At 40.1% G+C, this 24,512-nt stretch overlaps 2 protein-coding genes and 1 non-coding gene across 9 annotated transcripts in view; 1 reads left to right on the forward strand and 2 right to left on the reverse strand.

Annotated features, from left to right (window-relative positions):
* On the reverse strand, positions 1-72 carry TRNAE-UUC (transfer RNA glutamic acid (anticodon UUC)). The gene has a single exon. It is a non-coding gene; the product is annotated as a tRNA-Glu (tRNA).
* ELF1 (E74 like ETS transcription factor 1) overlaps positions 1-695 on the reverse strand; it is a 121,631-nt gene extending 120,936 nt beyond the window's left edge. Inside the window, exon 1 of one of the 7 annotated variants that reach the window (XM_086328772.1) lies at positions 103-695. The gene's annotated coding sequence lies outside the window, so the exon portion shown is untranslated. The remainder of the gene's footprint in view (positions 1-102) is intronic. The other 6 variants (XM_086328763.1, XM_086328767.1, XM_086328774.1 and 3 more) reach the window with 6 other exon arrangements.
* WBP4 (WW domain binding protein 4) lies at positions 67-24,071 on the forward strand. The gene is made up of 13 exons (XM_086330770.1): positions 67-258; positions 397-594; positions 780-939; positions 1,875-1,992; positions 2,105-2,210; positions 4,346-4,408; positions 4,498-4,621; positions 6,320-6,487; positions 7,576-7,622; positions 8,082-8,157; positions 10,832-11,037; positions 15,015-15,232; positions 22,788-24,071. The coding sequence occupies exons 1-13, from the start codon at positions 67-69 to the stop codon at positions 22,996-22,998; spliced, it is 1,887 nt and encodes a 628-aa protein (XP_086186896.1). The 3' UTR covers positions 22,999-24,071.
* Positions 24,072-24,512: the final 441 nt, after the last annotated feature.

Here is a 24,512-nt window from a genome sequence, read left to right on the forward strand (position 1 = left end):
TTCCCATACCGGGAGTCGAACCCGGGCCGCCTGGGTGAAAACCAGGAATCCTAACCGCTAGACCATATGGGAAGCGCTGCGAGGAGCTTCGCGGTGACTCACCTGACAAGCGCGAACGCCGCCGCCGCCGCCCCAGCTCCACCACCCGCCGCTGCCTCGGGGCCGCCCCAGCCGCCGCCGCCGCCGCCTGCTCCCCCGCTCCCCACGCGCTCGCGAGCCCGGGAGCGCGCCCGGCAGGAGCGCGCGGGCTTCCCAGTGGTGGGGCGGGGTCGCTCCGCCGCCTGAGGAAAAGTTCTGCGGCCAAGCCCAGCGACTCTTGGCCCTGAAAACAGCTGTTTCACCTTTCTTTTTTTCTTTTTTTTTTTTTTTAAACTCCGCCGACGGCCCCCTCCCCAGCCTACGGGTCCGGGCTGCTCCGCCGGTCAAAGTGCGTGCGGACCAGTTGGCAAAGTTGAGGGCGGCGACGTCTCTGGGAACAGCTGTTTGCGTTCGGGGCGGAGGCGGCGCGCGAGCTCCTCGGGCCCCGAGCCAGCGAGCCTAGAAGGAGAGTGGAGGTTCTGGATCTCAGGAAGGGGAAAGAGAGAGAGAGAGAAGGCGAGCTGACGCGGGGACGCGAGACTTGAGCTTCCCCTCAAGTCCCGTCGCGCTCTCGCCCCTCGTCGGCGACCTCAGCCCGCTTATAACGACCCCACCTCTCCGGGAGCCGGAGGCCCGCCCCTCGAGGAGGAGCGCAGGGGAGGAGAGCGCGAACGCGGATTGGGTCGCTGGGGCACCCGTAGTTGGGAGCGGCGGAACGCGGGCCCCGGGGACGGCGGGTGGCGCCCGCGCTCCGAGGCTGCGGTGGGCCTCGTGGTGAGCTGGGGCCCGGTTCTCCCCGCGCGGAGAGCGCGAGCCTCGGCCGGGGCCGGGGGCGGCCCGCGCAGCGCCTGGTCCAGTCATGTGAGTCGGGTCTCAGGCTCTCAAACAACGAGGTCTTGTTTCCCCGGGCGGCCCTTCGCCCGCCGGTCTCTCCCTCTGCCACCGCCCCTCTCCCCCCCACCCGCCCTCGGCCAGGGGCGTGACGCCCTTAACTCGCTCGGGGCCGGCTGCGGACCGGCGGAGCCGGTTCTCCCGTTCCGGGGTGGGGACGCGCAGGCTCCGGCAAGGAGCCTGGCGGCCCCTGCAGGTAGGACGGCCGCCGTGGAGCGACGGAGGGCTACCGCCGCCTCCACCGTCGGGGGCCGCGAGCATCCTCTTTCTGGTGGCGCTTGAACCGTGGGGTGTTGTGAAACCTTAGGGTTGAACTGCGGCCACCGCTGCCGCCTCCGCCTGCTAGAAGCGGCCAGCCCTGGTTAGCTTATGACTTTAATTTTTGGTCTTGCCAGCTGAGAGATCTGTTGGCTTTTCCAACTGTCTCTTGCCTTGAGGCTCAAGAACAAACTGTATTAACTAATAGTCTCGGAGGACCCACAGTCTCCCACCAGAGACGTCTTATGTTTAGTAATTTGAGTGGAAATAACTTGATTTAACGTGAACTTTATGAGTTTCTTCAAGTATCCGTTACTGTAACCTCACCTCCAAAAATGCCAGAAAGGAATGGATGATCTTCTCCAACATGTTCCTTATTTCTTAACACTGATGACAATAACAAATGATACATTTTTAAAAGCTATTTTGTTTAAGGAGTTTTAAATCTGTTGCAGACTTTTTTACTCTAGTGGCAACAGAATTTCAGTTGACTGCTTTCAATCAGCTAAATAATAAAACAGGATGCTGTGTGTAACAGTGCTGTGTGTAACAAGATTCTGAAGCTTGCATTTCGGACTCTAAGAAGATGTAAATCATGCAAACATTACCTTTTTAGATTCTAAATAAACTTGTTTTTTCTTTTCCAGGGCAGACTACTGGAAGTCACAACCAAAGAAATTCTGTGATTACTGCAAGTGTTGGATCGCGGACAATAGGCCTGTATGATGATTCCTCTATTAGAGAGTCTCCTAATACTGTGTTCATGTGAGATGTTCTTTGTTGATCTCAACTGAGAGCTTACAAAGTACTTTCATATGCGTTGCTCTTGATTTTTCAAAACATCGAAAAATTTCTGTTGTGTTTTCGTTCCTTGTAGGAAAGTTGTGAGCCTTCTTTATCATCAGCCCAAATTTGATTATGTACTAAGCCAAATTATTTCTCTCTGGCCCTTCAGTCACATTCAGGAACTGGACATTGAGTGGGTAATCACATTCATGTTTATGAAACACCTAGGTTATGACAGTGCTGTTTGTAGTATTGTTATATACAAAGAAAAGTAAAAGCAGAAAGTCCTTAACGTGTAAAAAGAAACGTTATTGTAGTTTTTCTTGTATATTTCTGCTCTATAGGTAGTTAAATATATTTAATGTAGAGCTTTATATTTCTAAATGCTTAAATTTGAAAGACATCATTATCTTTGTCATGGAATATGAACATAGCAAACTTTAAGCACATTATTAGTATATCTTTTAGTCCAAATTCACCTTTTAAGACATAAAACGAAAGGCACCATTGATTTTTTTTTTACCCCATCTCATGCAGTACATAGTAGATAAATGATAGGGTATTTTTAGATGTATATTTGTATCCTTATTACTTGGTAGAGGTGGATGAGTAAAAGAATAATAACATCATCTATAACAGTGTTATGTTTCTTTGGTAGACATTTATTATTATCTACAAAGAGTTTGAGGAATTTTTCAGTTTTGTCTTTTTTTATTTCTTTTTGAATAGTTGCTAAAGTTCTTGACTGTCTTGTTTGATTTTGCCCATCCTTACCAAAAAAAAAAAGTCACAAGTTTTCAAAGCTACACAAATCACCGATAGCCTCTCTTCCTTGAAGTATGCAAGCAATTCAGTGAAGCTTTTGAGTTACCTAGAGAAAATCATTCTTTCTAGGGTTGTCTTTCTTCATTTCCTTGAATGGCTAATACACATTGATTTAACCTTTAACTAGAAACAATTTTATTTTTGATTGGGCCTTTAATATTCTCTGTATAGTAAAACCAACTTTAGGAAACCAAGATATGAAAAATAGAGGATGAATATTTGCTTTACGAAGTCACACTTTAAAGAGGAATTCACAGCAGTACTTTAGAGTAACTCAGCACGTGCATTAGGTAAGAATTGATTGACAGAACTTTGCAAAGTTAACCAGAAATTTGTTATTTCATACAACACATTTGTAATTTAGAGAGCATCCTGGCTGTTAAATAGGTAATAATATTCACTCATCAGCTCAGTCCCCATCCATCCAGTTACCATCATTCCTCACAGGTTACCCCTCTTTTCATTTTCTTGTCTGTGTTTCCATATCTGTATCTAAATGTTTCTGTAGATTCCAACGTGCATAGAAGGTAACATACTGTTTACACTGTCGTTCACCACAGTTTTATTTTTTTTAATTGGACAGCATATCTGGATGCTCTTTTTTCGTCAGTGTATAAGGAGCTCCTTTGTTCTCTATTACAGCATCCTAATTTTAGATTGCCCTGCATAGGAGTTTTACATTTTGTACTATTACCACATTGTATAATAGTATTTGTTTACAATTTAGAAGGCATTTTTTAATGCCTACTTTTCTCTCAATTTGGAGAAGTTGAGAGTCATTGTTTATTCCTTTTTTTTTAGCATAATGTGGCAAATAGAGCAGTACAAATTCTAGACTCATCGGTTGTGACATTTTATGTTGACGGGTGTTTTTCGTTGTTTTTTTAATTTAGTTTATTTATTTATTTTTGGCTTTGCCGGGTCTTTGTTGCTACACTCTGACTTTCTCTCGTTGCCTCACGTGGACTTCTCATTGCAGTGTCTTCTCTTGTTTCGGAGCACAGGCTCAGTAGTTGTGGTGCGCTGACTTAGTTGCTCCTCAGCGTGTGGGATCTTCCCAAACCCACATCTTCTGCATTGGCAAGCAGGCTTTTCACCACTGAGCCACCAGGGAAGCCCCAAGAGGTGTTTCTTGAAGTGTGAGGTGTTTGTTTTTTTTTTCCACTCCTCTTTTGGCTTTGTGTCTTGCTTGAGCCCTCATTACAGTCATGTTCACTAGATTAGTCATCCAGGGTACCTTGTATTCTTCTCTGTTAATATGGTCATCATAGTTTATTTTAAGCACCAAAGGAAACCTTGTCAGAGGGCATAATAATAAATAATGTGGTTTAGTTCCTTAGCATCATTTGATTAAAAGGGCCAGTTTGCATGAACATTAATTTTATCTTTTCTGCCAGTTGTACTTCAATTTTGTTATGTTCCATTTCCCTATTTACTGTTACTTTGCTGTGAACATTATGAGGTGTAGTTTTCCTTTGTATTTTGTCTTTTTTTTCTAACCTTCAAGAGCATTGAATTTCATGAAAGAGGAAAGAATCACAAAGAAAATGTGGCGAAGAGGATCAGTGAGGTAATCTAGTTTGTTTGTTTCTTTGCCAGTTTTTCTCTGTAAATATCAGCCCTTTATCTAGCATTCACTTTTATATGTGTCTTACATAGATTAAACAGAAAAGCCTGGAAAAGGCAAAGGAAGAAGAAAAGGCATCAAAGGAGTTTGCTGCAATGGAGGCAGCTGCCCTGAAAGCATACCAGGAGGATTTGAAAAGGCTTGGCTTAGAGTCAGGTAAAAAAGCAGCCAGCATGTTTTAAAAGTAACATCACAGGTCGTACTAAGTGAGCTCTTACCGTTTCCATAGAGAAGTTATACGCTCGGTGTACTCCTAGTGCTTTGTATATCACTAGGGCTGTGTATCAATAAGGCTGTGTATCACAGCCCTATTTAGACTGTGGGACTTTTGCTTATGCACTTTTCATTTTGCTTTTGAAGCTTCATCTTGCAGTACCTCCGTTCACAACAACTGTATTACGCTAGGGGTTACCTAGCCCTTGCTCTTAGGCCAGTAGTTCATTTCAGAGACACTTGAGTTTTTTATGGATCCTAATTTTTTGGCTAAATGGATCTATTCATTTAAAAAATAGGCCTTGCCTTATAACCCCAGTTCACTTTATCCATACCATCAAAACTATGAATCATGTTTATTTATGTAGTTGAATTATAATGAATTAACCTTTTGTGGACAGATAATTGACTTTACTACTAGAAAGTAGATTTTTATTTATTTTTTTTACTTTTTAATTTTTTTATTTACTGTTAGACACATGTAAATTTAAGGTTTACAGTACGTTAGCGTGATAGGTTTATTGTAATGTGATTGCATTCTAGTAGTATTTATATTACATAGTTGTATGATAATCATTGTCTATATTCAAACTGTGAGGTAGATTTCTGGGTTATTTATTACTTACTGCAAGTTTGTACCCTTAAACAGCGTCAGTCTTATCCCTCTCCCCCCCATCCCCTGTTAACTACCCCTGTTTGCTCTGTTTTTTACAAGTTTGACTTTTCTAGATTCCGCATATAAGTGATAACGGTATTTGTCTTTCTGTATCTGGCTTATTTCACTTAGCATAATGTGTTTAGGGTTCGTCCATGTTGTTGCAAATGGCACAGTCCTTTCTGGTGGCTGAATTGTATATATGTGTATGTGTATATATGTGTGTATTAAAATGCCATAGTTTATGTAATTAGTCTCTTCCTGATTAACATTTAGGATTCTTAGAGTTTTTCGCAGTTAGAAAGACTATTTCAGTGAGCGCCCTTATGCAGGCACGTTGTCACAATTTATATCTGTAGGCTCAATTTCAAGAAGTGAGACTGCAGATTTGCAGTGCAAATGTTTTATAAATTGATTGATGAAATCAAGCTGTCTTCACAAGTGTTGGGCTGATTTACACTTTTTCTAGAAATTATTTTATTAACTGATGTTGGAAATAACTATTCCTTTGGAAAAAAGCAAAGCCGTAAAAACTACCTATTTTTTACACCCATGTAAATACCTGATGGATAAGACTAACAGTGGGTTTGGCCATTCATTTCAGTGTTGATCTAATGCAAAAACAATTGTATGTATTTGCATTTCCTTGATTATTAGTGAAGATAATGTTAATTCTCTGAGTTACCTTTGACTTTTTGCCCATTTTTGAGTTAGAAAGTTAGATTTGTAAGGGACCTTTGTTAGGAACATTAACTCTCTGTCTTATTTGTTATAAAGATTTATCGTTTGTCTGACTTATATATATATTTTGGGATGTTCTCCTGGATAGTCTTATATTCTTGCATGTTTCGTTTTCCAAATAGGCTTTGTAGTAATGTATCAGGTTCCCAAAGGAATCTTGTCAAGCTTTTGATTGGAATAAAATTATTAAACCAGAAAGGAAAACTTTACATCAGCTACTTCACCCTTCCTTCACCTTTCTCTAGAGATCTCAGAGCCAAGCGTGTCACCAGTAACCAGCACGGTCCCACCCACCTCTGCATCAAATCAGCAGAAAGAAAAGAAGAAAAAGAAAAAAGACCCTTCAAAGGGCAGATGGGTAGAAGGCATAACCTCGGAGGGTCACCATTACTATTATGATCTTATCACAGGAGGTGCGTCATTTAGACATAAAGACAGTAGAAAATGATAACTGACAGTTTATTTTGTGTTAGAACTTCAGTTATTATCAGAACACTTCAACAGTGAGAGACTAACTTTACATTTTTGCCACAATGGTTAAAGAAAAAAAAAACATCTATGTGCCCTTTAAAAATGTACCCTTTTCATAGTGATTCAAGGTCATCACTAAAGACTTAATAGTGGGTTCCTTGTATACTATAAATATAGATAAACTATGTAGCTTTGTATTTTCCCACTAAAACTTTGTAAATATTTTAACTTTTAGGGGTGTTCACATGGAGAAAGTAGAGAACAAGAAATAGAAAGGGTGGATGGTACATATATTCAAGGAATGGGTAGAAGAAAAGTTAAGAATGGTTGGGAAGGTAGGAAATGAGACTAGAGAGTTAATGAGGAGAAGAACCTTGGGCTACCAATATTGTGGAAATTATTAAGATCTCTAGTCACAGTCAATTTTTGACTACGCAGAAACAGTAATAATCTCTTGAGAGTTTGCACTGAGCTGTTAGTGAAGTGCATGTTGTAGTTCAGCAGTGAACCGTAATTATATGCTAAATATTGTCTTAAATTTACATAGTAATTACTTATTAATTACATTTTCCCCCTTCTGCAGCCTATTCCTTGCTGCCTTTGTTCACCATCCTACTTTATATACTGTTTCTCTTATCAATGCTTGTTTTTCATTCCTGTGTATTTCAGTTCTGTCTTGAGTCATTCATTCCATCTTTCACTCTCCCCTGCCCTAAGATGTCAGAAGGCCTTCTCATGCCTTCAAAATTTATCAAACCTGAATTCTAAGAAGTCTTTAAGGGGAGCCCTACCTGGCTCTAATACTTCTTGTGGAAGCACCAGTAACTTCTTATCCTTCATTCTGTCCTCCCTTCTTGGTTACATAGCATTCACATGTATGCTGCACAATACTACTAGGGTGTATGTTGTTTCTTTTATCTTTGAATTATGTTTTAAACCACAGACACATAATATTCATGTTGAATATATTGTAAATATTTGCCAAATTATTTTGGAAAGATTTTACAAATACAGTATATTTTGCTTTAAGCATCTCAGTGGGAGAAACCTGAAGGATTTCAAGGAAACTTAAAAAAGGTAACTGAAGCACATTAATAGTATTTTCTTTATTCTTTAAAGTGATTGGCGTTTGGGATTTTTGTTGGGTTTAGTTAATCGGATTTGGTTGCAGATAAGCCTCCCAATCCCCCCAGGCACTTTGCTCCTTTCTTTCTATAATCCTTTTGTTAAAAGGGTGGATGGAAGTGGAAAAGTGTTGTCTACCCTAAAAGTCTATGCAGGGCGAATGTTATTAGTTGATTTGCAGTCAGTTTCCATTTACATATCCCAGTCAGTCTGCAAAGAACTGTCCAGATGTTCAGAAGTGAGATATTCCATTCATGAAAGGTGGCTCATGACTAACACAAATCAGCTTTCTGGCCATGATCAGTACCAATTCCCAGGTTTCCATAGGAAAGGAAAGGTTGGCTGACTGTCTTAGTTATCTAATATATAACCACATCTTCAGTTTATGTTGGGTTTTTTCCCTCCCATTAGGCAACAGGGAAGACTGTGTGGATAGAAGGGTTAAGTGAAGATGGCTATACCTATTATTATAATACAGAAACAGGGGGTAAGTAGTACTTTTGATGATCTTTTAAACTGTCTAAAATTGTACCTGACACTGTTCATTAGTCTGCTGGTGAACTGTCTGAACTTGAGAATTTTAGTATGCTGCTGCTGCTGCTGCTGCTAAGTCGCTTCAGTTGTGTCTGACTCTTTGCGACCCCATGGACAGCAGCCCACCAGGCTCCTCTCCCCACAGGATTTTCTAGGCAAGAACACTGGCGTGGGTTGCCATTTCCTTCTCCAATGTATTATTTTTTATAATTTAAAAGCATTAATACAATGGAAAAGCAAAGAGGTTTCTATAATATACTGAGCTGTACATTATTATTCTCAAGTGACACTGCATTCACAAATTCTACTTCGAAACTCATTTTTACTTTCTCCACTGTGATTGGTTTTATCATGATTATTTTAGAAATATAGTCATTACTTTGGAAGATCACCTCATTCAACTTGCCCTCTCCTTTTTCAAAAAACAGAACTGAAGCTACTTTAGCAGCGGTGAAGACTGTCTAATTTTCACTTTTACTTTAATAATTTTCAGTTACATAAATATTTAGAAAACATGTAATTATTATTCCCTAATTATTTAAGTTTTTCAAATTAAGTTTTTATCTAATTTCATAAAACTAGTCTGCAGTAATTATAGTTGATTTCTTCTACAGTTAAATTTACCAAAATAGCTATAGTATTGGTGTAACTCTGAGATGGTTTTTGTTGTTGTTTTTTGATTCCTGCTATCCAAAGATTGCTACATAACATTAAGTCTTTTAGGAGGAACAGGCCCTTTTCATCTCCAAGTAGATACCCAGTCTGCCCAATGATGACCGTGGTTCTATCTCAGTAAACCTGATACACTAAATCTGTATAGACATAAAATAACTTATAACTCAGGGGCTAGATCTGAGTGAGCTCAGCACACAACTTCTTCCCTTCCTAGCTCTGTGATTTTGGGCATCCTCCCTTACTAGCTCTGTGATTGTGGGCAAGTCACTGAACCTACAGTTGCTCTTAAGTAGAGTCGATCGTGTACTCTGTGAGGTCATGATGGTCACGTGTCTGTAAGGTTCCCCAAACGGTGCCTAGTACATATTAGATGTTTAACAAATTTTTCATGAAAGCTCTTTTGTTACTTGTGTGAAATAGAGGCAAGGAAAAGTAATGTTTTTCATTAGTGCTAGAAAGTTCCCTGCAGTTAATAAGGGACTGGACCAATGTGATTATTAATAGAGCCCCTTTTACTCTTAAAACTACCAATGTGATTATTAATAGAGCCCCTTTTACTCTTAAAACTTTCCCACTTGAAGGAGAAGGCAATGGCACCCCACTCCAGTACTCTTGCCTGGAAAATCCCATGGATGGAGGAGCCTGGTAGGCTGCAGTCCATGGGGTCGCTGAGGGTTGGACACGACTGAGCGACTTCACTTTCACTTTTCACTTTCATGCATTGGAGAAGGAAATGGTAACCCACTCCAGTGTTCTTGCCTGGAGAATCCCAGGGACAGGGAAGCCTGGTGGGCTGCCGTCTATGGGGTCACACAGACTCGGACACGACTGAAGTGACTTAGCAATAGCAATAGCAATGACTGAATAAAAACCACCTCAATTCTCAGACATTTACTGAGTTGCCAGTTTCTACGCAGAATCCTGTAAGAGGCTAAACAGAGAAGTTCAAAGGGTCAGTCAGGAAGGTATGACAGTAGTTAAAAGAGAGGGGCTACAGGTCAAGTCTAGATCAGGTCTTTACATCTGAAAGGTTACAACCCAAGTCTCAGAAAATTTTGCAGATGGCTTCACCAGCAGGCTGAGAACACCACATCCCCACCTTGGCTTCCTCCAGACAGCACTGGAACTCAAACTCCTTATGTGGCAGCCCTACAGTTAGTGCAACACCAACTAGGGTATTCTCTCAACCACATGATTTTACTGAAAACTCAACCAAGTGGAATATTTTCGGGTTTTTAGTTGTTATTTTTTATATTAGCCATCTGTTGTTTAACCACACGTGCATGATCATACCACCCTCTCTTGGCTTGGTTTTTGCTGCCAGTTACTCTCACTAAAATAAACTACCTACTTTTGATTCAAAAAAAAAAAAAAACTTTCCCAGTTGAACAATAAATTTTAGAGTCACTTTTATTAAACTGAAAATAGAGAATAACTGCAAGATAATAAGAGCTGCTGTCATTTTACTAAAAGCCCAAGAAACCACTGGGTGGCAGTATAGTTCAACTGAGGGTTTTTTCTTTTCTTACGATAAAATGACTTATTTATTCAGATCCTTGCCATATTATTTCACTTTGTGAAGATCCCAGGGAAATTTCATAATAAGTAAATTTCAGAAAATCTCCTGTGTGTCCATTACCACGTTTCCTGAAATTGGTGGTGGTTAAATTTTGAGTCCTCAGAATGTATTACCCAGTTTTTAGGTCTCTTTCCATTGGGGCTGTAGTTGATCTAGTGAACATGTAGTGAACCCAGATTGCTTGAATTTAATTTCTGAAAGCTAATAGCAAAATCTTTGAGAATGCTTATTATCTTCTTGATCAAGTGATGGTGTGAAACAGATGCAGTGTTGTCACTTAATATCTTGCAAGTGGTAGGAAACATTATATTGGAAATTACTTTTAAATAGAATTGGTAACTAAATAAGATGACTGTTAAAATGTGTTGAATAGAATCCAGATGGGAAAAACCTGATGATTTCATTCCACACTCCGGTGATCTGCCTTCTAGTAAAGTCAATGAAAAGTCACTTGGCACCTTAGAAGAGTCCAAATCATCAGATTCACATGGTGAGTCTGATGGCGAACAGGAGGCAGGAAAGGAGAAGAAAAAAGAAGAGATCCCAACAGAAACACAGAAGCTAATAATAAAGTTTAAGGTAGGTTCTTGGTTCTTTACAACAGTTTGTTAGTTTATAAAAAGATCTATAGACTCTTCAGCTTTCTGGTAGAAGGTGGAAATAAAACCAAGATATGCATGACTTTTGGCACCTGGATAAATGATACCAGCAAGATAGTAAATTGATTTTTAGACCTCCTAAGTTTGAGCTGCCTCTGTAACATCCAGAGAGCTGTCTGAACATGCATGGATGAATGTCTAAGGCTAGAAATGTCAACTTGAGTATCATCAAAATACTAGTAGTAATTTAAGTCTTAGAACAGATGAAGTAACCTAGAAAAATTACTTTGGGAAACATTTAACTTTAAGTGAGAGAGAAGCCCACAAAGCAGAATGAGGAAAGAATGATTAGAAAGGTATGCAGAGAAGCAGAAGAATCCAGTATCCCAGAAGCCAATGGAGTAGAGAGCGTGCATGCCAAGTCGCTTCAGTCGTTTCCGACTCTTTGTGACCCTGTGGACTGTAGCCTGCCAGGCTCCTCTGTCCATGGGGTTCTCCAGGGAAGAAAACTAGAGCGGTTCAGTAGTTCGGTTTAGGTGACCCAGGGACTGGACCTGCGGCTCCTGCGTTGCAGGCGGATTCTTTACCACTGAGCCACTGGGGGAGCCCTGGAGTAGAGAGCATCAAGGACTAACTTGGTCTAGAAAAGAAAAAATGTCCTTTGAATTTTGCAGACAGGAAGTCCTTGATATCCTTTTAGTGGTTAGACCAGAGTTTCAGGAGGTAAAACTCAGGTTACAAGAGGATGGAAAGTGGTGCACAGTGTGTGGGGGAGGGGGGTATGAAATGAAAAGTAGAAATTAAATGATAGGATGGTGGCTACATACTGACTTTTAATTGTGAGAGGTCTGTAGTGGTGATGTTTTCCTTAAGAGGAACTCCAAAAGAATACCAACAGGGGTAAGTGAATAGGTTACTCATTCTCTGTGGAAAGGTCAGGCTTTCATTTTCTATAAGGCTTGACTGTAGATGAGTTGCTGTCAGGGAAGAAGTCATGCCTTTTAGCCTCAGCTTACTCATGTGTAAAGAAATCAAGATTGTTTGCTGAGAGGAACTTTGGGGAGCTTGACAACATTAACAGACTCAAATAATCCCTGAGCCAGGTTGGGAGAGGAAATGAACCAAGAAAGAGGATTGACAGGTGGTGGTGCTGAGTGCCCAGCCGTGGTGGGAAAGTAAAACCAACATTTTAATAGTGTTGATAGTATTGCTGGACTTCCCCAGTGGCACAGCACGTAAAGAATCCGCCTGCCAATGCAGTCTCTTGCAGGAGATGCAAGAGACTTGGGTTTGATCCCTGGGTTGGGAAGATCCCCTGGAGCAGGGCATGGCTACTCACTCTAGTACTCTTGCCTGGGAAATCCCATGGACAGAGGAGCCTGGCGGGCTGCAGTCCATGGGGTCTCAGACACCACTGAGCACACTCATACACAGTAGTATTGCTAGTCCTCCTGCTTTTGTGACCTTTCTAGGAACAGTCAGGAGCCTGGATGCAAAGTGGACAAGATACGTAACATTGATCCATGGTTGAGTACTGGCCTGAGAGGTGAATGAATATCCAGGATGCTGGAGAGAGGGTGCTTGCAGCCTTCCCTAGGGTCTTGTCTTTGCCTGCAACTTCTCTACCCACGCCATAAATCTTGGTGGAACTTAGGGTGAAGAACGTATCCAGTTTGTAAAAGAGCAGCAGCAACGCTTTTTGTGTAACACATATCTCAGTGTTTATAGGTAACCCAGCATCCAATTTGGGACAGAATTATTAACTCCAAGCAAACAAAATATTTCAAAGTATCCGGCCACTTGCCAGAGAAATCAGTAAACACCTTGGTGTTACTGGTCTATAATATTTCTATATTCAGATTTGAACATTGCTTTAAGCAAAATATGGAGTCATACTGTAATAAGGTTTTATTATCACTTTGCAATTTAATCTGTCACAGAAAACATCATTAAGTCTTCATCCACTGGAATAATGGGTGAATAGTATTCCATGTTATGAATATACAGTGATTAATTCAGCCCTGTGGAGCTGTATATTTATTTTGAATAATCACTAGAGGGACCAGGAGAAGAAATAACTGGAGGCACATTACTTAGCAGTGTGTTACAGTCTCTGCTGAAATTGGATATCATAAATTCTGAAGGCTAATCAGTTTGTATGTTGTGTGATTCTTTTTGTGATAACACTTGACAGACCGATGGATAGATTTTTAGGTTGGAGATTTTTAGATCTTTTACAATAGACAGGCATAGGGACAAAGATATTTAAGGGAGATAGCAAAGGAATGTCTGTGAAGTGATTCTCTGTGGGCTGGGGCCTGATAATGAAGAATATGAAGTCTAGATGAGACCAGCAGACTCAGAGCACAGGAAATTAAGGTGGCAGAGATAGCAGCAAGGTTGAACAGGAAGTATAGAAGTAAGGGAGCCAGGAAGCCAGCGGAGTAACATTGAGTTGGATTTGTAAGATTTCACAAATTTTTGTTGAATTTTAAAATCAAGTGTAGAAAAATCATGAATAAAGCATATTTTTGAAGGAAATGTTATTCAGCAAAAAGAAAAAAAAGATTCCACAAGTGGGGAATTTCTGAGTGATGCCCTAATTCAAATTAACAGGAACAGAAATGTGAGGATTTAATATTTGACTACTACCTATGCACCAGGTGCTACATGTGAGGAAAATACCTTACTAGGTCACTGAAATATAGTGAAGGCCAAAGTCAATGGTTTTGTGCATCACAAAACTGAGGGTCAGGAATTTTTCAGCTCTAGGATGACCATAAGAGTTTGAATAGAGAGAACGTGTTGCCTGAGTTAACCAGTGTCACCACTTCCATGGAGTAGTGGCCAGAGGTCATTAGATCACCAAGTTTGGAGGACAACTGTATAGAAGGTGGTACAGGTCTCAGAGGAGGCGTTTATTGCAAAGTAAAAAGTTTCACGTCCTTAGTAAAAATGTTTATTTTAAAAATGACATGGTCTGGAAGCAGTCATGATTGCTAGAGAAAGCTGATGCTGTGTCCTGGTTCTGTGATAGCAGCAGCATAAGATAATGTGTTAACATCCATTCAAAGGATTGCAAACAAAACAGAGTCCCAGGACTGCCACCCGTGGTAGTACAGTTTGCAGAGAGGCTAAACCGAGCCACAGGGCTTTATTATCCCAGTTGAAGGGGTGCCGTAAAAGCACCAGCTCTCCCCAGAGGCTCTGCAGAAGCTGCTTCTCCTTCAGGGATTTGTCTTTTCCTAATTTCATGTCATTACCAGTTGTATAGGCCAGTAAATTTCTGGCAGTGTCCTCAACGTGCAGATGGATTTCAGTTAACTCTAATTGGCTGAGTGTTAGTCATTCAGTCATGCCCAACTCTTTGCAACCCCATGGACTGTAGCCAACCAGCCTCTTCTGATCGTGGAATTCTCCAGGCAAGAATACTGGAGTGAGTAGCCATTCCCTTCTCCAGGGGATCTTCCCAACCCAGGGATCAAACCCGAGTCTCCTGCATTGCCAGCAGATTCTTTACCATCTGAGCCACCAGAAGTTCTTTACGTAGGTAATGGGTATAGAAGGGTCCAGTGACATGGCATTAAATTCAGAAGGGGCGCAGTATAAAGGAAGGTCACTGTGGGACATGTGAGGAAGGAGAGAAAGCAGTGAAGTGGAGGAGAGAGGATAAATAAGGCCTGTGTATGTCTCTTAAGTGTCGAACAGGTAGAGGGGTCATGGTATATTTCAACAGCCTTGGCCATGGTATGTTAGCATTTTAGACATAATGAAAAACCTAATCAAGCATTAAAGAAGTCCTTTCATGTTCATTTGTTGTGTTACGTGCAAATTTGAACTATTGTTTTAATGCATTATTATTTATAGATCAGTAGCAAGACTATATTAAAGAAATTTTGGGTCCTGGCAGTTTTCTTTGAGGTTTGTTACTAATATTTCTTGACTTTGACATTCCAGGAAAAAAATAAAAATAGTAATAAAAGAACTGAACCAGAAACACAGAAAGAAAAAAATACCCAAGGGAAGAATTCATCAGGTCCAAGTGAAGAAAAACCCAAAGAAAAAAATACCCAAGGGAAGAGTTCATCAGGTTCAAATGAAGAAAAACCCAAAGCTCATAAAAAGCCAAACCCATATGGAGAATGGCAGGAAATTAGACCAGAAGTTGAGTCCCAGTAAGTACCTGAAACTTAATCCAACAATTATAACTTAATCCTGTCCCATATTATTATAAGTATTTTATGTCCCAGTACTTCTGTAATTGTAGTACTTAATTTCAGGAATACGGTGCTCATTAAAAAGTGTAGCTCATTTCATTTCTAGAGTGGTTTTATTTTCTCTAAATATTTTAAAATGTAAACTAATGTTTATTTTTTAAAGTAAAACTAAGCATTGTTTTCATTCTTACAAAGACATGACGTTTCTCTTGACCATACTAACATGCCATATACATATGAGTATTTTCACACTCACCATGGTTATTCTATCAGAGAAGCAAATGTCTGCATATGTAGCACATGCTTCATGGAATCTATCTAAAGGCAAGAAAACAGCCCTTGTTTTGTTAATGTATTGAAAATGGCTTATGACACTTCACCCAAGGTTTTAGGTTTTTATTCATAAAGCAGAATGGTTTTATCAGCTAAACAAGGTCATGGTAGAAATGTTACCTGGTTTACATGATTAGCTTATGTGTTCATATCACTTATTGTCTTTGGATCATTTACACAGTGAAAGGAAAACGTCACCCACGCTTTCTCACACTGGTGTTTCTTAAATGCTTAAAAAATATCTTTGAGTGGGAAAAAAGTATCTGTATGAATCAAACGGTTTTTCTCCAAAACACTAGTGCTGTGGATACTTTTATAGTGAAATCATTCACTGTTAAACTGTACTTTGATGGAAAAGTCATATTTTTTCACAAGGTGGAGGAGTGCAAGTTTTGGGCAACTTTATATACGGTGCTGATGAGAAGTGATTCCTTAGTGATAGCATACAGAATATACCTGAACTATTAAAGTGTCTTTAGTAAATATTCAGGTTTTATTTATGTTATTTAATGAAATATTAGGAAATATGTATTTAATGCTGCATAGTGCCAGGGACCAAAGTATATCGACTATGTATATTGAAGTTGCAGAAATAATAGACTGCATTAATTACTTGGGCTCTTAAGTGATTTACAATAGGAGAATGGTCTTCCTGTACCAACATCACCTATACTTTAAAGTTGAGATTTCTTAAAATTTGAGTATCTTGTTTTCCCTGTGATAAGTTTACTGAAAAGCCATTTTTCTTAACATCAACCAGTTTAACAGGTGATAGATTGTGTCTGACTTCCTAAGTAGATTTACTGGTGAGGTTGAAATTTTTTTCCATATGCCTGTATTTATTAGTGTTTTGTATTTACTCTTCTGTGAATTGTCTGTTCATATGCTTTGCAAATTTTTCTGTTAAGGTATTAGTCTTTCCTTACTTGCATAAGATTTCTATGTAGTGCAGAAGCTAACCATTTATTAGTAGAAGAATTTGTAGTTTGACTTTTAATTGTGCTTAGAATGGTTTTAGATGTGTCGGATTTTGTAATGTTTAACTAGTTGATTTCTTTTCTTTTCCTTTGTGATCAGTTTTATTGCTATTACCCATTTTCATTTAAAAGTCAAGTTTATACTTATATTTCCTCCTGATTTGTATGGCCTTACTTCTTTTTTGTGTAATTATTTAATCCATCTTTAATAATTTTGAAACATTGTATGAGATAAGATTCTAAAATAATTGTTTACCTTCCCTGGCAAACCAATTCTGCCAGTACCATTCTTCCCCCCGCCTTTTTTTTTTCGTTCTTCCCCATTCTTAAGTGGCCTTTTTTTAATCTGTGTTTAACTCTTAAATTTACCAATTTGCTTCTGACTACCTATTGTTCCATTAATCCATCTGTCTTTGTGACAATACCATAAAGATTTAATTACTGTGATTTAATATATCCTTTTATATGATGCATATTGATATCTCATGGTTTATCCCTATATTTTTTTTCCAAATTTTTTAAGTAGTCTCTTCCTATTTTTTCCCAGTTAGTCATTTGCAAGTATTCAACAAGTATAGAATTTATATAAATATTACAAATAAATTATGGCAACAATATTGTTTTCAGTATTTCATATTTTCATCAAAAAAATATTGTTCACTTTTACTCTTTTTACTCATGGCATTTTGTAGGCTTTTCTATCCAGCTTTTGTCTGTAAGTCTCATGCTTGCAACCCCAGGACTAAAAACAGTGACGGGCACATAATAGGTGTTTGTGAGCTCAGTCACTCAGTCATGTCTGACTCTCTGGGACCCTGTGGACTATAACCTGCCAGGCTCATCTGTCCATGGGATTTGTCTAGTGGTTCAGGGCACCAAACACAGGGGCGTGTGGCAGCCCTGGATCCAGGGGGTGTGTCACCACTTTAACTCCAGTCACTAGGATCCCACGGCTATGTGGTCCTCAGCAGACACTGCAGGGCTTCCCCAGGGGCTGTTGGGGTCTTCAGGAGCACTTCCAGGTTCAGCAGCCAGCGGCCGGGACAGGCAGTGGTGGTGGCTGGCTCTGGCAGGGTACATCTCGGCTGCAGGGCCAGCTGAGATGCCTGTGTGTGTAGTGGGCAGGCAGGCAGCAAGGGCCAGGGTCAGCTACAGGTTCACCGGCAGCTTCAGGGACCCTGGCTGTTGGGGTGCTTCCTCATGGCTGCACAATCTCCCCGTGAGTATAGACACTGTGGTGGAGGATGGTGTCGGGTCAGGCTGGGGGAATGCCAGTGTGCTGCCACAGGGATGGTTCCTGAGGAGCAGGGTTGTGCAGGCCAGCGACAGAGAAGACAGGACCTGATTCAGGCCCACAAGCCAGCAACTGCAGAGACCCGGACTGTTGGCATCATCTCCTGTGTTCATTGCTCCCCTCTGGGCAGTGGAGGCTGGTGATGGGTGGCAGGACAGCAGCGTGCAAGCACATCACTGGAGGAGCTCACCTCAAGCATGCCAGCAGCCGTGGCGTCAGCCATGGGAGGGCAGTCCAGGCTGCCATCTTGCACAGCACCCTGAGCTGACTGCAGCAAGGAGGGCAGAGGGACGGAGGCAGCTGGCATCCGCGAGCACGAATAGCTGTGCACCAAGGTACCTGCTGAAATCTGGGGCGCCCGCAGCAGCTGTGAGGCCTCTTGGCGCTTTCTGCAGCGGCAGAAGCGGCTTGTTTGTCCGTAGCACAGGCCACTGTGGGCCGCAGTCACTGCCACTCCTTGGCTGCTCTCTGTAGTCCCGGGCTTTTTTTCCCTTTTCCTATCCATCTCTGTAGGTCCCAGCTTCACTGCCGTGGGTGGGATGAAACCTAAGCAGGACGTGGCCCAAAAGATTGCATCAGCTGGGCTTATCCCTGTCGTCTTTTCTTGGTGAGGGGAACTCTTTCCAGCTGGGAGGTTTCCTCTTGTCTCTGAGCGTTGTCGGCCTGGGGAATGGGAGGATGCAAACAAAGGGAAGTTGTGTTTCTTCTCTTCTTTTGCAATTATTCTCATGGTGTTTCATCCCATTATGTTGCTTAAGTTTCCTAAATGGACTCAAGCAGTTTTTCTTCAAGGATAGCTGTCTAATAGTTGATCATTTTGTGGGGATGGAGACTGGGGTCTCCACTAAAGGTTTTTTAAATGTTTTTCCTTATTGAAACAGCTCTTATTTTTAATTGTCTATTGAATTACATATCCATTTATTAATGGATTTTTCTGCTGCTTCATTTCTACCTCTGTAATTTTCTTCCTCTGACTCCTCTTAAGTTTCTTTGTGTTTGTTCTTTATTCAGGTGAACACTTAAGACTGTTGACGGGGTGAGGAAGGGGTCTGTTCTTAGTTCTTACTGAAATTGATTAAGACAGTATTGTGTCTTAATATAGACACAGTAGTGTCTAAACACTGACACACTGTGTCTTAGTATTTCTGTCCATATATCACATAAACTTTGAAAGATGCTTTCTTGATTTCATTGTTTTTGAAACAGTTTAATATCATGTGTTTGCTTACTTTTTTGACTTGGTGGTTTTCCAAAAGGACTTATTTTTCAAACTCTTAAGTAGGTTGGTTTGTTTTTTCACCTTTATTACATTGTGTTCAGATACTATAACCTTTACAATGTTTGCATTTTTAATTTGGAAATGACTATGGTTTTTAGGAAGTGCTTATGTAATTACTTTTGAACTTATTTGAAAGGAAGATATATTCTCTGTAATATATTTTATTTATAGTCTCTTTCCTTTCTTTCAAACATCTTTTCCTCTGATTATGTCACAAGGGTTTATTCCCTACTTCATTGCCACTTCTGTTAGCTTCCACTTAGGCATTTCCTAGGAACATGATTTCAGAAACAGACTCATTCTTTATTTTCTCTCTCCCATAATCCTAGTTAGGAAGTAATACTACGATTTGATCACTTTATCAAAATACAACACAAAACACGAAGATGGTGAAATAAGTGAGTCTGTCATAGACTTTCTTGGATAGAGATTCATTTGTCCAGCCCTCAAACCCTTCATTTCTCAAATCTTTCTTTGCTTGGCTAATGGAATATTTTACTTTCACCTGGAAGCAGAGGAGTCTAGGGGAAGGGATATAGGTTTTAGATCAACACAGGCCTAGGTTTTTTGTTTGTTTGTTTTTTAAATATTTATTTGGCTGTACCAGGTCTTCATTGTGGCGTGCAGGACCTTTAGTTGTGGCATGCAGATTAATGAAGCGTGTGAATTCTTAGTTGCAGCACTTGGGGTCCAGTTCCCCAACCAAGGATTGAGCCTGGCTCCTCTGCATTGGGAACACGGAGTCTTAGCCACTGGACTGCCAGGGAAGTCCCTGGCCTGGGTTTTAATCCAGGTAATATTACTGCTGTAATGGTTTGGTTGACCAAGTTATTTAACTTCTCTCTAAGCCTCAGCCTCTGTAAAAATAATGAAAAGCCAAGAATGAATACCCCATCAACTTCAGGGGCTGCTAGCCTTCTTGGAAAGCACCATTGTTGGCAATCTAAGGGAAAATAGTGAAGTAGGAAAAGCCAATAAAAGTTGCATTTGTCATATATATTTAATACAGTAAAGAAAAGTTTGGAAGGCATCTGTATTCAGAACAAATCAGATTTAAGACCTATTCCAGTAAGCACACCTGTTTCCTGCATCCCCTCGTCAGATTCTGAGGAAATGTTATATAACATCAGGATCTATTGAGATAGCTTCTTTGTCACGTTTTGCTTTTTCTAGTTTTGAACTATACATTACAGATTTGAAATTTTCTTTGTTCTTATATTCTTTGTATTTACATATTTTCTTTTATGTTGTTTTTTGCAGTCCTAGCAAGCTTCCTATTTCAGTTTTTAAAATTATTACAGTGCTTAGAGACCCCTTTAAGCCTGTGAGCTTATCTATGTGTATATAGAATGGACCATGAAAGGATCTCTCAGTACTGTCACCATGGACCTCTCTGCACAGTCTATGTGAGAGGGAAACAAACTTGTTAACATGTACTTTTCAGATAATTGAATGGAAGAGCATATATTAAATTTAAATTCTAAGCAAACACATAGAAATCATGTCTCTGCAGTTATCAAGAGCCATAGTTGATGAGAAATCACTGTGAAGGCCTCTGACTTTTGTCTCCACTTTCCTCTGAGTTGCCTGCCTTTCTCAGGCAGGGTCTCCCCCCTCGGTAGCAAAGCTCTCGACTTATCTCATACTGACAAAGATTCCAGCGATAAAGAAGTGCTGCTTTACCAGTTCCCAAAGTGGCCCTGTTTAGCTTTCATCAGATACCCAGTTCCCACTCCTGAGCTAACCACTGTGAATTCTGACTGGACATGACCTGAATTAAGCTCAAAACTCAGAGAGGAAGAAAGAGGTCGTTTCCAAAAGGGGGGGGAAAAAAGAAAATTTAAGGCGTTCTAGTACTAAAAAAGACACTAGAAAAGCCAAAATAGAATTATTCTACTCTAGGTGCCTAGTGCATAGTCTGGTTTGTAGTGTACATTCAGTAGGATGCTCCTGTAAGAATGACTACTACTTGAGGAACTTGCCTAACGGTCCAGTGTAGGCCTCCGTGCTTCCAGTGCTGGGGATGCCAGCTCAGTTCCTGGTCAAGGAACAAAGGATCCCAAATGCCATGCCGTGTGGCCAAAAAAAAAAAAGACTACTACTCTAGATCTACCATTACCTTTCAGACTTCTCCTGGCCCCTGGGAAAGGTTTTCCTCTGTTTCCAAGGATCAAGATGAATGACTACATTACACGGGTTCTTCTGAGATTGGGGGGGTGTGATCTTTACTAATCTTCACTGTTCTTAGATGGGGAGTTCTCAACTCTTGATATCTGAGACTTCTAACATTTAAATCATCCCTTTACCTTTTTATTCCTTTTTCTCTCCTGTCATCACTCTTCGTTTCATGCTGACCAGATAATCTTTTGGTTTCAAGTGAAAAACTTGAGTTAGTTTAAATTTTAAGAAGAGGTTAATGAAAGTTCCCTGGCAGTCCAGTGGTTAGAGATTCCAAAATTCCACTGCAGGGAGCCTGGGTTCAACCCCTGGTTGGGGAACTAACATCCTCACAAGAAAAAAAGAAAGGAAGAAGGTTATTATTCAAAAATTCCCAGAAAGGTTCTTCCTACAAGCCACAGGAGAGGCAGGAATTGGGCTGGGCCTCACAGATGACTGGAACCAGGCCTGAAACATTGGCAGGATTTTCCGTCTCCCATCCTGCTTTTCTTTGCAGGCCTTATTCTCTTATCTCTACAGAACTCCTTTCTCTGAGTAGGACAGTGTATGGTTCCCAACAAGTTTTATATGCTTAGCCACTAGAGAGGTAAATATAATGGTCTTCCTGGTCCATGTTCAAAAAGCTCATGGGTGGCATGAATGGCTATGGTGTGACTTAATGCTCTTTCAGAGACCGGTTGACTATGTTGAGGGTAGAGACTATGATAGGCTCATATTAATCGGGTAATGATCTCTGGACTAGTCATCTGATTAATTATAACAGCCAAGTAGATAGTCCTACTACACCAGGACATTGAGATTCCATGGTTTTCATCGTGTGCTGTGAAAGCCTTCAGAATTCTCAGTCCATCACAAAATCCCTTTTCATAGACACTCTCATTTATATATGTTCTCATACTGCTAAGTTACTTCAGTCGTGTCCGACTCTGTGCGACCCCATAGACGGCAGCCCACCAGGCTCCCCTGTCCCTGGGATTCTCCAGGCAAGAACACTGGAGTGGGTTGCCATTTCCTTCTCCAGTGCATGAAAGTGAAAAGTGAAAGTGAAGTCGCTCAGTCGTGTCCGACTCCTAGTGACCCCATGGACTGCAGCCCACCAGGCTCCTCCGTCCATGGGATTTGCCAGGCAAGAGTACTAGAGTGGGTTGCCATTGCCTTCTCCATATATTCTCATATATAAGTACAAACGTTTCCTTCAATGATATACCCAGTAGGAACGAAAGAATAGAAGGGATTTTTCCTTGTGTGTCCACCTATATGGATGCTCAGTATCTTAAGTAATATTATAAAATCAGTATTTTAAAATAATCACCTTCTCCAAAATGACCAGCTTCTAATTTCCAGTATTATCATTAGAAAGATGACCTTGAGGTTTTGGTGGACTCATATATTACGTAAAAGTTTGTTTTACACTGTCAAATAGTGGTTTTATTTTTTTTCTTTCTATTCCAGTGAGGAGGTAGATTTGGAGCTTCCAAGTGCTGAAAATGAATATGTGTCAACTTCAGAGGCTGATGCTGCTGGGGAACCCCAACTGGTTTTTAAAGAAAAAACAGTCACTTCTCTTGGAGTCGTGGCAGATGGAGTGGCCCCAGTCTTCAAAAAGAGAAGAATTGAAAATGGAAAGTCTAGAAATTTAAGGCAACGAGGTGATGATCAATAATTATAAGAAAGCTTTTAATGTGTGTTTTTTGGACATAATAGAGACTGTACATCTGTAAACGCTCCTCTGTGTTTGTTTTACATTATTTAAGTGATAAAAATTTAGACTTACTCTGAATGTATTTTATGTGAATTTAAAATAAATCTTTTTTCATGTGAAATTGATTTTTGTTCCTAAAATGGAAGCCTACCACATTGCATTGTAATACAGTGTATTATCTTCAGTGTCTAAAAACTAGTAATTATGTCATAATATAAGATGCTATGTATCTGTTATTTAAAACGTTTATCCCATTCTTCCTCTTATGAACACACTTGTACTGCACTGAAAATGAATTACCTTTGCATACTGATATTATCCAAGAAATAAGAATTATACCACAAAAGAGAAGATTCATAGCCCATGATGATTCAGTTTTGAGGATCCTGTCAGAAAGGCTGATATAGAAAGTATGTGCATATCTTGCTTAATTTTTTCAACTTAAGGTCAAGGACCAAGAGCCAGGACTGTAGCTCAGGTTGTGGTTAACAGGGAATGAAAATCCGACCAAAGGAAGATAGGTGTATCTGCCTGGTTCAGCGCAAAGCAGTAGCCATTGCATCAGCATTTGCAGCTTCAGCCAGGCACTGTGCCAGGAACTGGGGGTGTACTGGTGAACAAGATATGTCTCTGGTCTTCACAACTTCTCATTCAGACAGAATCTTTTTCCCCAGTCATGCACTCTGTGCACCGGCCTTATATGTACTGGAAAATATTTTTTAGGGTTTATTTAAAACTCTGTAGATGAAGTCTTGAACAAAAATAGTAAGGTCTCTGACCTCGGTGAAAAGTTGTGGTATTTCTTCAGACAGATTGGAAATTTCCCATTTCCTGGTTAAATTTCTTAAAAAGTGGAACTTTCTTATTTAATCCATTTGAAATAGGTACCTTCCCTTTATTATTCCAAATTCTTAAGATTATATTTTTATAAGTTGTACAGTAGTTAACATTTGGCAGTAAATATTTGTCTTTTTAAGGTTACTAGTGTACATGTAAGAAAATTATAGCTAATTAAAAACTTTTATGAAAGTCAATTAAATAGTTTTTATTTTTTCTTCTAATACTGATCAGTGTCAACTTAGCATTGGTGAGAGAGTATTTGGAGACTTGTATTGTCTAGTGTACTTAATTGAGTATTTCACGAATGTATAGCATTATGGAGAAGTGCATTCTGGAACCCATTTGTCATCTAGCTAATAAGCAGTGGGTTTTGCTACTAGGCTTTCCTCAGTTGGAAAAGATAATAAGACTATAAACGGAACACTGCTATGTTTCACACATGTATTTAACTTATATAAAATATGCAAATTTAAAGACATTTTCAAAACCCCACCTTATCCTGTGAAGTGTTTCTCTTTGATGCATTCTTTATCTCCTTTACCTTTGTAAGATGACAGTATTCCCAAGTTTAAAGGTCAGTTTGCCTTAAACAGAGACTGGTTTTAAGGATTGCTCAGGAAAGATTTGACAAACAA

The sequence above is a fragment of the Bos grunniens genome, chromosome 12 (assembly GCF_055505025.1).
Source record: "Bos grunniens cultivar Pamir isolate PY7600 chromosome 12, Bosgru_T2T1.0, whole genome shotgun sequence".
Taxonomy (NCBI): Eukaryota; Metazoa; Chordata; class Mammalia; order Artiodactyla; family Bovidae; genus Bos; species Bos grunniens.